The following is a 13106-nucleotide window of genomic DNA, read 5'->3' on the forward strand; positions in this document are numbered from 1 at the left end:
AAAGCCACTTTTATCAAGCAGGATACTCCAAGGGCTCAGAGTTCATTTCCCAGGAACCAGTCAAGGACCAGTCCCAAAGACTTTTGAGATGTACACAGTTTGAGCAAGCAAGTCCTCCTGAGTTAACAATTTACTGACACTTATCTAGCACATATTACATGTCACCCTTTATTTTTTTTTTTAAAGATTTTATTTATTTATTTGAGAGAGAGAGAATGAGAGACAGAGAGCATGAGAGGCAGGAGGGTCAGAGGGAGAAGCAGACTCCCCGCCGAGCAGGGAGCCCGATGCGGGACTCGATCCCGGGACTCCAGGATCATGACCTGAGCCGAAGGCAGTCACTTAACCAACTGAGCCACCCAGGCGCCCACCCTTTATTTTTTTTTAAGATTGTATTTATTTATTTGAGAGAGAGAGAGAGCAGGGTTGGGATGGGAAGGGTGAGGAAGAAGCAGATTCCCTGTGGCACAGGGAGCCCGATGCCGAACTTGATCCCAGGACCCTGGGATCATGACCTGAGCCGAAGGCAGATGATTAAACCACTCAGCCACCCAGGTGCCCCATGTCACCTTTTATTCTTAATGACATTTTTACCATGTAGGTGGTGTCTCCCCAGCTAGGATGGAGGCCAACATAAGAGAAGCAACTGCCATAACTTTTAGTATCTCGGGGGCTTGAAGAATTCCATATATTAGCAGATAGATGCCCAATAAATAATCATATTTTACAATCATGCCAGTGGCCCTTGCTCAGGTTGCTCTGTGCCTAGGATATCCTTCTAGATCCCTTCTACCTATTATCACTACTCCTAGCTGTCCATCAGTACACAAACCAATTTGTAGTTTCTTGTGAGATCTTCCCCAACTGTTCTGGCCCATATTAAGGTTTTTCTTCCCTAAATTCTTGACATATTTCCTGTCCAGATAATCGATGTGACTTTTTATTATATTCAACCTTGAAATGTTACTTAGCTTTCATAGGACTAAGGCTCTTCTCCCAACTAGACTCTAAGCTTCTGGAGAAAAAGAACCAGATTGTACTTGGTTTTTTGCCTTCCCTTTGATGCCCAGATGCTATGATCTGAATGTTCCTGTCCCCTCAGAAGTCATATGTTGAAACCTAATCTCCAATGTGATCGTGTTTTGATGTGGTTAGATCATGGAGGCAGGGCCTTCATGAATGGGATTAGTGCCCTTATAAAAGAAGCCCTAGGGAGACGCCCTGCTTCTTCCACTATGTGCTGTTACAGTTACAACATGCTGTTTATGAACCAGGAGGAGGGCCTTCACCAGACCCTGAATTTGCTGGTATTTTGGTGTAGCAGCCCAAACAAACTAAGGCACCAGGTCAGGGCCTTAATATAGTAGCTATTAAATAAATATGAGATGGTCACTGAAGATAGACATTCCCTTCTTCTCTGGGCCTTTTTAACTTCTCTCTGCTGAGGTCAGACCAGTGCTTCATAAACAGATGGAAAGAGAGAATGCTTTGCAGAGAAATGAATTATAGCAATGAATACTCAGCACAGAGTTTTTGCAAAGACTAAAGCTTTTTATTCCGACCGGGAGTCATCAATTTTCTGAATATGTTACTCTGAGCCCTTGGTGGAGAGGACAGCCTCACTGATGCTCTGAGTGATATAATCTATGTTGCAGGCATTGATACAGCTGAAGTTGATCCGACCATTCTTGGGAAGGTAGATATGCTTTTTCTTGACCAGGTATTCCACCTGTTGGACTGGTGATCATCCCAGGGTCTGAGATACTAACTCCCCTCTAGCCCAGGGTGGATTAGAGGTGATAGGAAGTGCCAGCATTTCTGGGGATCCAGAAGGGTCTTTAAAGCAACTCTACTTCCCTCAAATCAAACAACTAGGGACTGGTCACCTAGTCAGTGAAGCTTAATGCTCAAATACAATCCCAAGGTCAGAAAAGGGGGAGCTACCCCCTCCTAGATACTTACAGTTGAGTCCAAGATAGCTATGGGGCCCATTCTGGTCTGTGATATGATCCCAGGAACCAGGCGTTCCCAGGAGCCGGAGCTTCTCCTTCACCTTTTCCTTAATCAGCATGATGTTCTCTACAAGCCCTTTCAGACTCTGCTTCCTGCCAAAGAAAAGACAGCAAGAAATTAAAGTATGAGGTTTCCCTGCTGTCAAGCTCCTCATTGCCATTGCACTCTTCTTGCCTTCAAAAGCCCCAAGGATAGTGCCCGAGGGCGTACTGGTGGAGCCCAGGATCTGATTACAAGTGGGAGAGGAGTTTCAGCCCATATTAATTTAAGCAAGCCACGCAGGCTTGTAGGCAGATTTTGCCAGAGTAGCAAGTCCTTGATGCTGCCTAATCTCCTGCAACCTGGAAGACTTCAAATAATTCATTGGCCTATGTCCCAAAAGAATGTCCTCTTGCCCACTCCCCCAAGGTGTTGGTACACAATGAGTCCTCAGCAAATGTTGATGAATGAATGGAGTCAAAGAGGCAACTGGGCAGGAAGAATCCTGTGAATGGGCAAGTCTATATGTATGTCTAGAGGCTCTGCCATCCCTTCCCGCCCCCACCCTTTGCCCTTACCATTCTTCCTGAAGAGCAGGGTTACAGAGGATGGAGGTGATAATGCGAGCCCCCGTAGTAGGGGGGTTTAGCCACAGGGCCTGGGTGAGTTTCATCAGTTGGGAGAGGACGCATAGCAGGAGCTGGTTGTTGAGTGCTACCACGACCAGGATCCCAACTCCTTCATCTGCAGCATTGGGACAGACAGCCCCTCAGTCTCCTTCTCCATTACCAGGGCCTTCCCTGATGACTTTACCTCCAACCTTGCAGAAGAGAGGGTTGGACTACCGGGCCCCCCTCCCAGCCCAGCCGAGCAGGTATCCAGATCCCAGGAAGTTGCCAGAGCCTCTTCTTCCAGAAAAAAGTAACTATAAATAGGAGTCTCAAAGATGGGGGATGCCTGGGTGGCTCAGGCAGTTGGGTGTCTGCCTTCGGCTCAGGTCATGATCCCAGGGTCCTGGAATCAAGTCCCGCATCGGGCTCCCTGTTCAGCGGGGAGCCTGCTTCTCTCTCTACCTGCTGCTCCCCCTGCTTGTGTTCTCTCTCTCTCTCTGACAAATAAATAAATAAATAATCTAAAAAAATAAAAAAATAAATAAAATGTAAAGAGTCTCAAAGATGGGACGCACTTGAAAGATCACCAAGCCCTCCCCCTCACCTTATAGCTGAGGAAAGAGAGGCCCAAAGGGGCAAAATGATTTCACAGGGGTCAGTCTTGGGGCACCTGGTTGGCTCAGTCAGTTAAGCGTCTGGCTCTTGATTTCAGCTCAGGTCATGATCTCAGGGTCATGATATCAAGCCCCCTGAGTTTCTCTCTCTCCCTCTCCCTCTGCCTCTCCTCCCTCTCTCCCTCTCTAAAATTAAATAAATAAATAAATAAATAAATAAATAAATAAATAAATAAAATTTAAAAAAAAACTGGAGTCAGTTTTAGTAGCTAGTTTTAGGAACTGAGCTGAGACAATACTGCAGAACCTGACTCTTACCTCAGTGCTCTTCCCTTCTGCCTCCATGGTACTCTCTCTGGAGGCCTTGGCTCTCTCCAGAGGGTAGGAGATATCAAGCACAACGTTTATGCCATGGCTAAGGCACCACGTCAGCACGAGGCCTTCCCCTCCCCTTTGGCCCGTTCCGTACCATAGATGCCAAAAGTGTTGGACAGAGACTGGCTGCAGAAGAACTCAAAGCCTTGAGACACGAAGTACTGTAAGAATCCAGTATCTTCTTCCAAGTCCCCGGTGGATAAACCTTGATTGGGAATGTCAAAAAATGGGAATATCTGCTTGCTCTGTAGGAGAAAGAAGATTGGAAAAAGGATGAAGTTGGTGGAGGAGATGGTAGATGGCGAGAGGGAAGAAAGTCCGGCGGATGTTGGGCTCACCTTCATGCTGGCCATCAACCTTGCCCACTGACTTTGTGTCAAGTTGCAGTCACCAAGGTTCCCAATCACAAAGATACAGCCATGTGGGGCCTGCTGCAGGTAGACACTGTCTCATCAGGCACTTCCCCTACCAAGTGGGAGTGGCACTAGGGCATATGGAGGAGAAATCATCCTCCATGTTGGTTCCTACTAAAGGGCCAGGCAAATCCAAGCCTAGAAAAGGCCTTTCATGACAACAGGGGTGGTGGGGATGAAAGGAAAATAAAACTGTAATCAGGTCTGCGGAGAAGTTTCTGAGCAGGGCCCCTCTACCTCCACCACATCGAGGAGCACGTTGGAGTCTATGCACAGCTGCTTGGAGTCCCAGAAGGAGTATTCACAAACTGTAAAGCCCATGTCCTGGAAGACGAGTCCGTAGGGTTCTGTGGGAACACAGCCCCCCTCCAGCTGGTACTGAGGAAATGGAGGCAGACATGCCAGGGAATGGGTCTGAGGGTCACTGGTGGAAGGTGGGACAATAACAGGAAAAGGACAAGCATACTTGGCTTGTCTACCATCTTGCTCATGACAGAGAGTGAGAAGGGCAACAGTGAAGATTGCAAATGGGGTGGGACTCAGGAACAGGAGAGAGGGACCTTCTGTCACCCCCATTTTGCATAATAACTCACCTTTTTTGGAAGAAATAATGTAAACTATTTGAGAATCCTTACGCCAGATTTTGAGGAACTGGGCCCCAAGTTGGAAGGCTCCATTGTCACCAACAGTGTGCACACCCCCTACCTGCCAACAGAAAATAAACAGAAGTAACTCTTTAAAAGAGTGATAATGATGCTATTACTGCCTCAGGTTCAGATGATTCCTTCCTGGAAAGAACCTGTACATCAGCAGTGTGGGCTGATGCAAAGAACAGTGGCTTCAGGTTCGGATCCTGGCTCTGTCCCCCACCGACCAAGTCTCCGGACTCTGAGTCTCACGGCCCCCTCTGTCAATGCCAGGAAGCCCTCCAACGCCTCTTTCTGGTTAAGGGCTATGCAGCCCCAGAGCTCCACTCGCTGAGTCCGGGTGAGTCAGCAAAGGGCCCTTCATCTCACCCTGTTCTCCATAATGACTTGGCTGTGTTTTCCAAAGAGGAGCTTCAAGGAGGCCTCAGTGAATGATTTCATGCCCTTCACGGGCACATACTCGTAGTTCAGAGAGGGATCATACGCGATCTGCAGTCGGATCTTGGGCACCACGGAAGACACCCAAGGATGGCCCTCGCTGGTCATGCAGACTGTGAGGGAAGCCACAGAGGGAGCTCTGGATGCCCAGCCTCAGGGCCTCCGAGTCAGGGCTCTGCAGACAGCCCACAAACAAACATCGGGCCCAGCTTTCTTGGGGCTTTGGAAAGTTGCCCAGGAAAAGACAACTTTCTTTTTTTTTTCCTTCCCCTTTATAAAAACAATGTGCCGAGTGAATGTGTATAATTTTTGTCTTTTTAAAGAAGACAGCTGAAGCTTATGCCATTTTTTTTAAAACCTGCGTCATTTTAAAGGGCAAACATGACATACCACATGGGAGTTCTAGACCCATGAGGCTAAACAAAGGTAACCCCAACTTTCACAGTGGCTAGGGCTGGCTGCATTTCAGAAGGGTCCGTTTGGGGAACCATTCTTAGTTCAGGAACAGAAGAGGAAGGGGAGGGGAGAAGGAAGAGGCTGAAGAAAGTAGAGTGCCCATGCAGACCCCGAAGCATCGAACTGGAGGAGAAGGCGTAGCTCTTACCAAATCCCCGGAAGCCCCCAGCTAAGGGCAAAGGGCACAGAATGACCCGGGACATTTTTTGCACTTTTCCCCACCGGGCAATTCTGTTAACAAGAACAGAGCTCTCCACGTGCAGAGGCGTGGCTACCTCCTGATTCCTCCGTGGCAAGGGCAGACTGTTCTCCTAGAGGCAATCAGGATAAGAGTCTTAAAACGCTCCAAAACCGTAAGGCATCTACCTCTAAAGGCCAGGAAAATCTTGTTAGGACAATTGTCTTGCTTGTAGGTCTTTAACAAGCTGCCTTCTAGCCTCTGGGCTAGGGGCACATCCATGAACACCGAAAGGGTAGGCATCACTGAAATACAAGTACAGCCAAGCCTACTCTGTTCCCTGCTCCTGTTCCAAAGCCTTCCTCCAAGACCGGCCCAGCCAGGCCTGCCTCTTCCCGGAACCCTGGCAGATCCAATACAGAGGCTCTGGACAACTGGTCACCAGAGCAACAGAACCCTACAATCCCCAATCTCCGTGGTGGCGATCCCCAAAGCCTATGGGAATATTCCATGGCAGTTGAGGAGGATCCCCTGAGAGAGTGGGCAGAGATGGGGGAGGAGGGAGGGAGGACCTGGAATTTCCAGGGACCTCTCTTTAACTCACTGCCTTCTCTGGCTCCCAGTTGCCCAAACCAAAGTAACAAGGCAGCCCTTGGAAGATAGGGCAAGCCCGGCAGCCCAGGAACCGGGTGCAGAAGTGAAAACCTCAGACCCAGCAGTAATGCAAGTTGAGGGATACATTTAAAAAGCTTCTACTTTTGTTTTGCTAAGGGCCCCACATTTTAAAAGGAATAGAAAGAAAGCACTGTTTCCTTCCATAGTTATTTTAAATAAAGAATCCTATGTTTAGAAACAGGATAAGCTGCAACTCCGCAAGCCAATCCTATTTTCTCTCAGTTCTAGAGCCAAGACTTCTACACTTGTTAACCTATTCATTGGTGGCCCAGCAGCAAGTGTAGATGGCAGAAATCAAGGGCACAAAGAGCTGGCCTCTGTAGGATCAGTCTTGTGATTTGCTTTCTTTTTTTATTTTTTTAAAAATAACTTTGTAGGGGGCGCCTGGGTGGCTCAGTCGTTAAGCGTCTGCCTTCGGCTCAGGTCATGATCCCAGGGTCCTGGGATCGAGCCCCGCATCGGGCTCCCTGCTCTGCGAGAAGCCTGCTTCTCCCTCTCCCTCTGCTCCTCCACCTGCTTGTGCTCTCTCTCTCGCTGTGTCTCTCTCTGTCAAATAAATAAAATCTTTAAAATAAAATTTGTTTAAAAAAATAACTTTGTAAGTGATTGTTGTAGACACTGCTGGTGTCTCACGCAGATACCCTTTGCACGGCCCACCCCAAAAAGGTCAAGGCTAGACTTCACCTGGGACCACATCCTTGTAAGGCCCGTTTCCCCATCACAATTCTGCTTCCTTACAGGTTCCTCCTACATTGTGCTCCCTCTGCAAATCATGAGCCCCAAATCCCCTTCTCAGGCTATGCTTCCGGGGAACTCGCCTTACGGCAAATGACTATGAAAATCATCCCTATAATTGTAGAAAACCTTAAAACCTCAAAAAACTATAATGACGAACACCGATTTGCTACAATCAATCTACAACCACACTTAACATTTTGGTGCACCCCCTTTCAGTTTCTCTTCTATGATGTTTATATTTTAAGACAATTGAAATCAAAATGTACATGTAATTGGCATCATACATTTTTCACTTCACATTTCAGTTGTGAGAATTCTAACATGTGCGCCAATCAGAACTGTTCCTGTTGCAAGTAATAAAAAACCCAAGCCACTAGCTTGAGCAAGAGAGATCTTTTATTGGCTCTATAACTGGGCAGGCCAGGGTACATCTGACTTCAATCGCAGTTCAGTCCCGAGTATCAACGTGTCACCAGAGCTCCAGCTTCATTCCCTGTGATTTCCTTGGCTCTGCTCTTCTGGATGCTTCAGCTTTGTTCTTCTGCTCTGGGCACAGGAGCAAAAGTGAATGTAGCGAGTGCAAAATGATACCCATTTGAAAGAAATTTACAACGCAGCTCTATTTGCAAATAAACAAAATGCCAATTACTAAAGGCATGTTTGAATTAATAATGGGACATCCATATAATAGAATTCTATGCAGCTCTTAAATGTAGCCCTCTGTGTACAGATGTGGAAAAATCTCCAAGATACCTCCATAAGTAAAAACCAGGGAGGTACAAAATAGAGAGCAAAGTGGAGCAACATTTGGGGGGACATATGGGGGGGAATAAAAGATACAGTTGCATGTATAGGCATGGAAAATCTCTGGAGGGATACACACCAGTAGCAGTTCTGCCTCTGGAAAGCAGAACTGAGTGGCTGATGGACAGGGATAGGGAAGAAAGCTGACTTGCTTTTCACTGTACGCCATTATGTACTTGGAAAATGCTAAACCAAACGCACAGATTTCCCATTCAAAAACCGTGTTCATGTTTTTAAAAATGGCTGCAGCCTTTTGGACATCACACCCTTACAGCCCAGAGGAAGGGAGAGCATCTTTTCTCATAGGCCCCTGGAAGAATGAGGACGTTTTCTTCCCTGAAGCCCCCAGCCTCCTTTTTCCTTTCTCTTGGCTGCAGTGAGTCACTGGCCCATCTCTGACCTTATCATGGCTGAGGATGGGATACTCTAGTGAGTTTAAGCCAACTACCTAGAGCTGAGGGTGGGGTGGATCCCTCCCAGACCACACAACTAAGAAAGGACAGAAGGTTTCCCTAAAAGAGATCTCAAGGGTTCTTAAAAATGGGAATGGGGGGAAGGGATGCTGGGAAGGCAGTCAGCAAGTGTTCACTGCATCATCCATTCTGAAGTCTTAAAAACCACCAGTTTTAATGCCTATTTTTATGTGTGTTGGCCTTGTACTTCCAAATCCGATAATCATCCAGGGTCCCCGTTGCTGTCTCAGCAGCCATGGGACGCAGGGAATGTTCTTCTCTGGACCACCCCAGGCTATAGACTGTGACAGCAGGTGGGCAGTCATCATGGAGGAGTTGGCTGGCTTGGGCCAGAGGCTCTGCCTGGGAGCTGATTAGCCATCTCTCGGCAGCCCAGGCACAAACATGGTTCAATTAACTAGAATAACCTGCCTTTTCCTACACAGTATGGACCACTAGCTGATCTTAGTCTTCCCCCGTTGTTCCTGACTATTCTTAGGGTGTTCTTGTGTGACTTTGGGGAAAATTCTTTCACATTCATCCAGTCCTAGCCTCCTCGTCCACATCTGTTTCTCAGGACATCACTTGGGTGCAGCGTTTTCCCACTGCCACAGGTGCCCATTCTGACAACTACAGGACCTCAGTGTGAACGCCGAGGATCCATTCTCTTAAAGCCTCCAAAGCCATACTCTCACCTACCAGAGCAGTCAGTACATGTCTATAACCCTCAGAGTCCCCTGAAAATAGTTCCTTCAGCTCTTATCTACCTCCCTCTTGGCCACAGCACTCAGATGTAAGGCCCACCCCCACCCCCACCCCCCCGCTGTCAACTAGAGCCTCATAGTGGAATGGACAGAGGAGGGTCTTTGGTGCTAGGCAGATCTGGCTTTCCATCTCAGCTTTTCCCCTTAGTACCTATATACTCTTAGGTAAGTGGTTTAAAATATCTCCACCTCGGGCGCCTGGGTGGCTCAGTTGGTTAAGCGACTGCCTTCGGCTCAGGTCATGATCCTGGAGTCCCGGGATCGGGTCCCACATCAGGCTCCCTGCTCAGCAGGGAGTCTGCTTCTCCCTCTGACCCTCCTTCCTCTCATGCTCTCTGTCTCTCATTCTCTCTCTCGCAAATAAATAAAATCTTAAAAAAAAATTAAAATATCTCCACCTCAGTGTGTGCATTTTATTTTTTTTAAGATTTATTATTTATTTTGAGAGAGAGAGAGCGTATGCATGAGTGGGAAGGGCAGAGGGAGAGGGAGAGAGAATCCCAAGCAGACTCTGCACTGAGCACGGAGCCCAACATGGGGCTCAATCTCATGACCCTGAGATCACGACCTGAGCCAAAACCAAGAGTCCAACGTTTAACTGACTGCGCCACCCAGGCACCCCCATGCATTTTAAAATGCGGATAAACCAATATTATAGAATTGTGTGAGGTTTATTATGGAAATGAGCGTGTCCCTCAGGCTACCAAGAGAGACAGAAACTACAAAATCAATGTCTAAGGAAGTTTTGACTATAGAATTTATAACATAGAGTATTTGGTAGTTCAAACTAACATTTGAACAGGTTCTAGTAACCATGCTCACAGAAGTTGGCTGCTAAAGTGGAATAGTCCTCACAGGCTCAGCCAAGGAGGACAAAGGGTAAAGAAAAATCCTAAAGAGCTGGGAGAGGAGGGTGCCCTTATTAGCTGATCCAAAGAGCTCATTCCATTGCTAGGAACATGGATCCAAAAAATGGTTGCACCTGAGGTCCCTGTCCACATAAATGCAGTACGTGCTCTGGACAAGCGATCACTGTGTGTTGCTCCCCTTCCCTGCTTTTCTAGATGGCCTTTATAGCCATTTCTCTCCCAGCATTGAACATTGGATGTATTAGGGAATAAATTCAGTTTTAGTCCATAAGCTGCAGTATTATGGCTAGTCGCTTTCAGATGAAGAAAATGCACCTCACCCAGAGATCCTGACTCTGAGCTGGATGTTGGAGATGAGTTTGGGTTGTTGCTTTTGGGGAGGAGAGAGTGAGTTTTTACTTGCATACAGAAACATCGTATTATGTTAGTTTTGACCATTCTTAAAATTACATGTTTGTGGAAAAAAAAATATGGGCTGATAAGCTTCCAAAAGGTGGAAGGTGGTGATTTTTCACTAAGTCCACCAGAAACCCTTTCCCTATTCTTTCTGGTTGTAGGTCCCACCCCACTCTCCAGCTTTGGTCCCTGAATCCCGAGCACCAGAGCTTGCTCGGAGAACAGGCATGTGGCTCAGACCTGGGCTCTTGGAGTCTTATTGGAGCTGGCAGAGAAGAGCCATTCATTACTCCCTAGTCATAGAGCTATAAGGGAATGACCTTAAAGCTCTCAGAAGCTACTGGCCCCGCCATGTAGGAAACCCCCAAAATGACGCCAACTGCCAGTGAAGAGGAATTGGAAAAAAGCATGTTAGTTGGCTCAAGTCTCCTGTCAGTACCCGTTTAGATTCTTGGTTGCAAGCAACAGAGATGGTCTCTAGCTGATTTATGTGTAAGAGAGACTTACTGAAAATATATATAGTAGCTCACATAATTGATAGGGAGGCTGGAGATTTGGGAGCAGGAAGCCCCATGAAAGGAAGCAGGTGGGGACCCTACTGCTGAACATCAGATGATGCAGTGACTGGCCCCACCCTCACAGTCCTCTGCTTGGCCACCAAGGCCGGCTGCCACTGCAGGTCCCAGATATGGGTCTTTGCTGCCACAACTACTGCTGTGGATCAGGACCCTCCATGGTCCTTCCTTCCCAACTTCCCGGCTCTGAAGGACCACAGACCAGGAAGTCTGTGCCTGATTGGCTGAACCCACTCACGTGATCCTCTGCCCCGCCCCCAAAGCGCTAGTTAAAGGGTGGGAGGAGAGAGGGTCTGGTCTTTACAGCTTCAGTTACGGCAGGTGGACACTGCCTTCCAAAGAGAGTCAGAAAATGGAGAATTCTCCAAACTTTAGAAAGAGGTGCACAGGATGGGCAGCCAAAAAAAGACAATTTCACAATTATATCACCCCTTTCCCTCTCTCCTCCAACACCCCACACTTCCTCCCAGTAGTCAACTACTGAGGGTACTTATTTCACAGAGACAGGAAAAGCTATCGGAAGAGAGTTTCACGGGCGCCCATCACAGCTGCCCATCTACTTGCATAAGTACCCGCCTCCTCTGTCTTTTCTCTTAGTACCGTGCTTGAGCCCACCTCTTCTGGGCCCCGTCTCAGTCCACCCTCTGCCTTTGTGCCCTGTGTCTTGGCTACACTGTCCTGCCGTTGTCTTTCCTCTCCTCTGTCGCCAGTCCCCCCTCTTCACTAGAACATTCTCTTGAGCATACAAACAGGCAGCGAAACTCCCATCTTAAAAAACAAACAACACTCCGGTGACCTCCCCTCCCCTCTCCAGCTGTTACCCCGTGAGTCAGAATTCAACCAAAGAAGCAGAACTGCTGTGAGCGATGTGGGTATTGTAGGAATTAGACCTCACACAATTGAAAGAGGACCCAGGGAAAGGAAGGTCCAGGGGAGAGAATTGGAGATTTAAAGAAAAATCCCCGGGCGCTGTGTGTCTCAGTGATTGTGTGTGGCTTCGGCTCAAGTCATGATCCTGGGGTCCTGAGATCGAGCCCTGCATCGGGCTCCCTGCTCAGCAGGAAGCCTGCTTCTCCCTTTCCCTCTGCCCCTGCTTGTGTTCCTTCTCTTGCATGCTCTCTCTCTCTGTCAAATAAATAAAATCTTAAAAAAATAATAAAGAAAAATCCTTAATCGGACTTCCCGAAGCACCCCCAGGTGGGCAAATCAGAGTTTACAGGGAAATCTGAGAAGCCAGACACATCCAGCTGCAGAATTGGGACTCAGAGGGGAAATGCGTGGAGAGGTCTATGGGAGGATAGGGCTTCTCTGCAGCTCCCACATCTGTGGGATCACATGCCCAGTGGTGTGTGATCCGACAGTCGGCAGAGCTCACACTCTGGAAGCAGAGCACCTGCTCTGGACCTGGCACGGAGGAGAGTCTGAAGACAAGCCAGGCCCTGCCCAGCACCTCTGCTTTCTATATCTCACTCTGAAGTCCTTCGGGTATTAAGGGGTGCCACTTCTCTTCTGCCTCTCATATCTTCGGCAGGTTTCTCCTCTTTTGGTCAACTCTAACCCAAAATCTAACAAGAATTCTGGGAAACAGGATGCCCAGATTCATTAAGATGACAACGAGATCATCCACCCACCACATTTCTCTGATCCTCTTCAGAACAGTAGCTATAGAAAGAATGTTTTATACTTTCTAGCTCCACTTCTTCACCTCCCAAGTTCTGTCGAGCCCACTCCATCACCTCCATGCCATCAAAGCTGCTCTCATCGAGGTCACAGATGACAATGGTGTGTTCTCGGTCCTCCTCCTCTTATTTGATGTGTCGGCAGCAGATAACACAACTGGCCTCTTCCTCCTTAAAACACTTTCCTCCCACGGCATCCAGGATACTACTTACTGATGCTTCTCCTTTCTCCCCACTGCGCTGCTTCTCAGTTGCGTTTGCTGGTTCCTTCTATTTCTTTTTTTTTTTTTTTAAAGATTTTATTTTTATTTATTTGACAGAGAGAGACACAGCGAGAGAGGGAACACAAGCAGGGGGAGTGGGAGAGGGAGAAGCAGGCTTCCCGCCGAGCAGGGAGCCCGATGCGGGGCTCGATCCCAGGACCCTGGGA

At 47.9% G+C, this 13106-nt stretch overlaps 2 protein-coding genes across 4 annotated transcripts in view; both read right to left on the reverse strand.

The window, feature by feature from the left end:
• Nucleotides 1-1065: 1065 nt before the first annotated feature.
• GOT1L1 (glutamic-oxaloacetic transaminase 1 like 1) lies at nucleotides 1066-6042 on the reverse strand. Its single transcript, XM_006741433.3, has 9 exons — nucleotides 5913-6042; nucleotides 5022-5203; nucleotides 4599-4710; nucleotides 4243-4352; nucleotides 3931-4023; nucleotides 3687-3837; nucleotides 2571-2736; nucleotides 1963-2105; nucleotides 1066-1737 (listed from the first exon to the last, which is right to left on the reverse strand). Exons 1-9 carry the CDS (start codon nucleotides 6025-6027, stop codon nucleotides 1589-1591), a joined length of 1221 nt encoding a protein of 406 aa, XP_006741496.1. The 5' UTR covers nucleotides 6028-6042; the 3' UTR covers nucleotides 1066-1588.
• Nucleotides 4599-13106, reverse strand: part of ADRB3 (adrenoceptor beta 3) — a 20996-nt gene continuing 12488 nt past the window's right edge. The window contains exon 2 of one of the 3 annotated variants that reach the window (XM_081809162.1): nucleotides 4599-4706. Coding sequence is in view for 2 of the 3 variants with exons in the window: in XM_081809136.1 (XP_081665262.1) it covers nucleotides 7624-7678 (55 nt within the window). In the remaining variant the exon portion in view is untranslated. Of the gene's footprint in view, nucleotides 4707-7538; nucleotides 7684-13106 lie in introns of those variants that run through there. The other 2 variants (XM_081809136.1, XM_081809157.1) reach the window with 2 other exon arrangements.

This window comes from Leptonychotes weddellii, chromosome 2 (genome assembly GCF_054177405.1).
Source record: "Leptonychotes weddellii isolate Sample4059 chromosome 2, ASM5417740v2, whole genome shotgun sequence".
Lineage (NCBI taxonomy): Eukaryota > Metazoa > Chordata > Mammalia > Carnivora > Phocidae > Leptonychotes > Leptonychotes weddellii.

Excerpts from the sequence above, each read along its gene's own strand:
- GOT1L1 (XM_006741433.3), bottom strand. The coding sequence starts at position 6,027 with ATGCCTACCCTTTCGGTGTTCATGGATGTGCCCCTAGCCCAGAGGCTA. Across the intron at positions 5,204-5,912 it reads GATTTTCCTGGCCTTTAGAG|TCTGCATGACCAGCGAGGGC; the intron begins GTAGATGCCTTA and ends CTTCCCTCACAG. Across the intron at positions 2,737-3,686 it reads CAACACTTTTGGCATCTATG|ATGAAGGAGTTGGGATCCTG; the intron begins GTACGGAACGGG and ends CCAATGCTGCAG.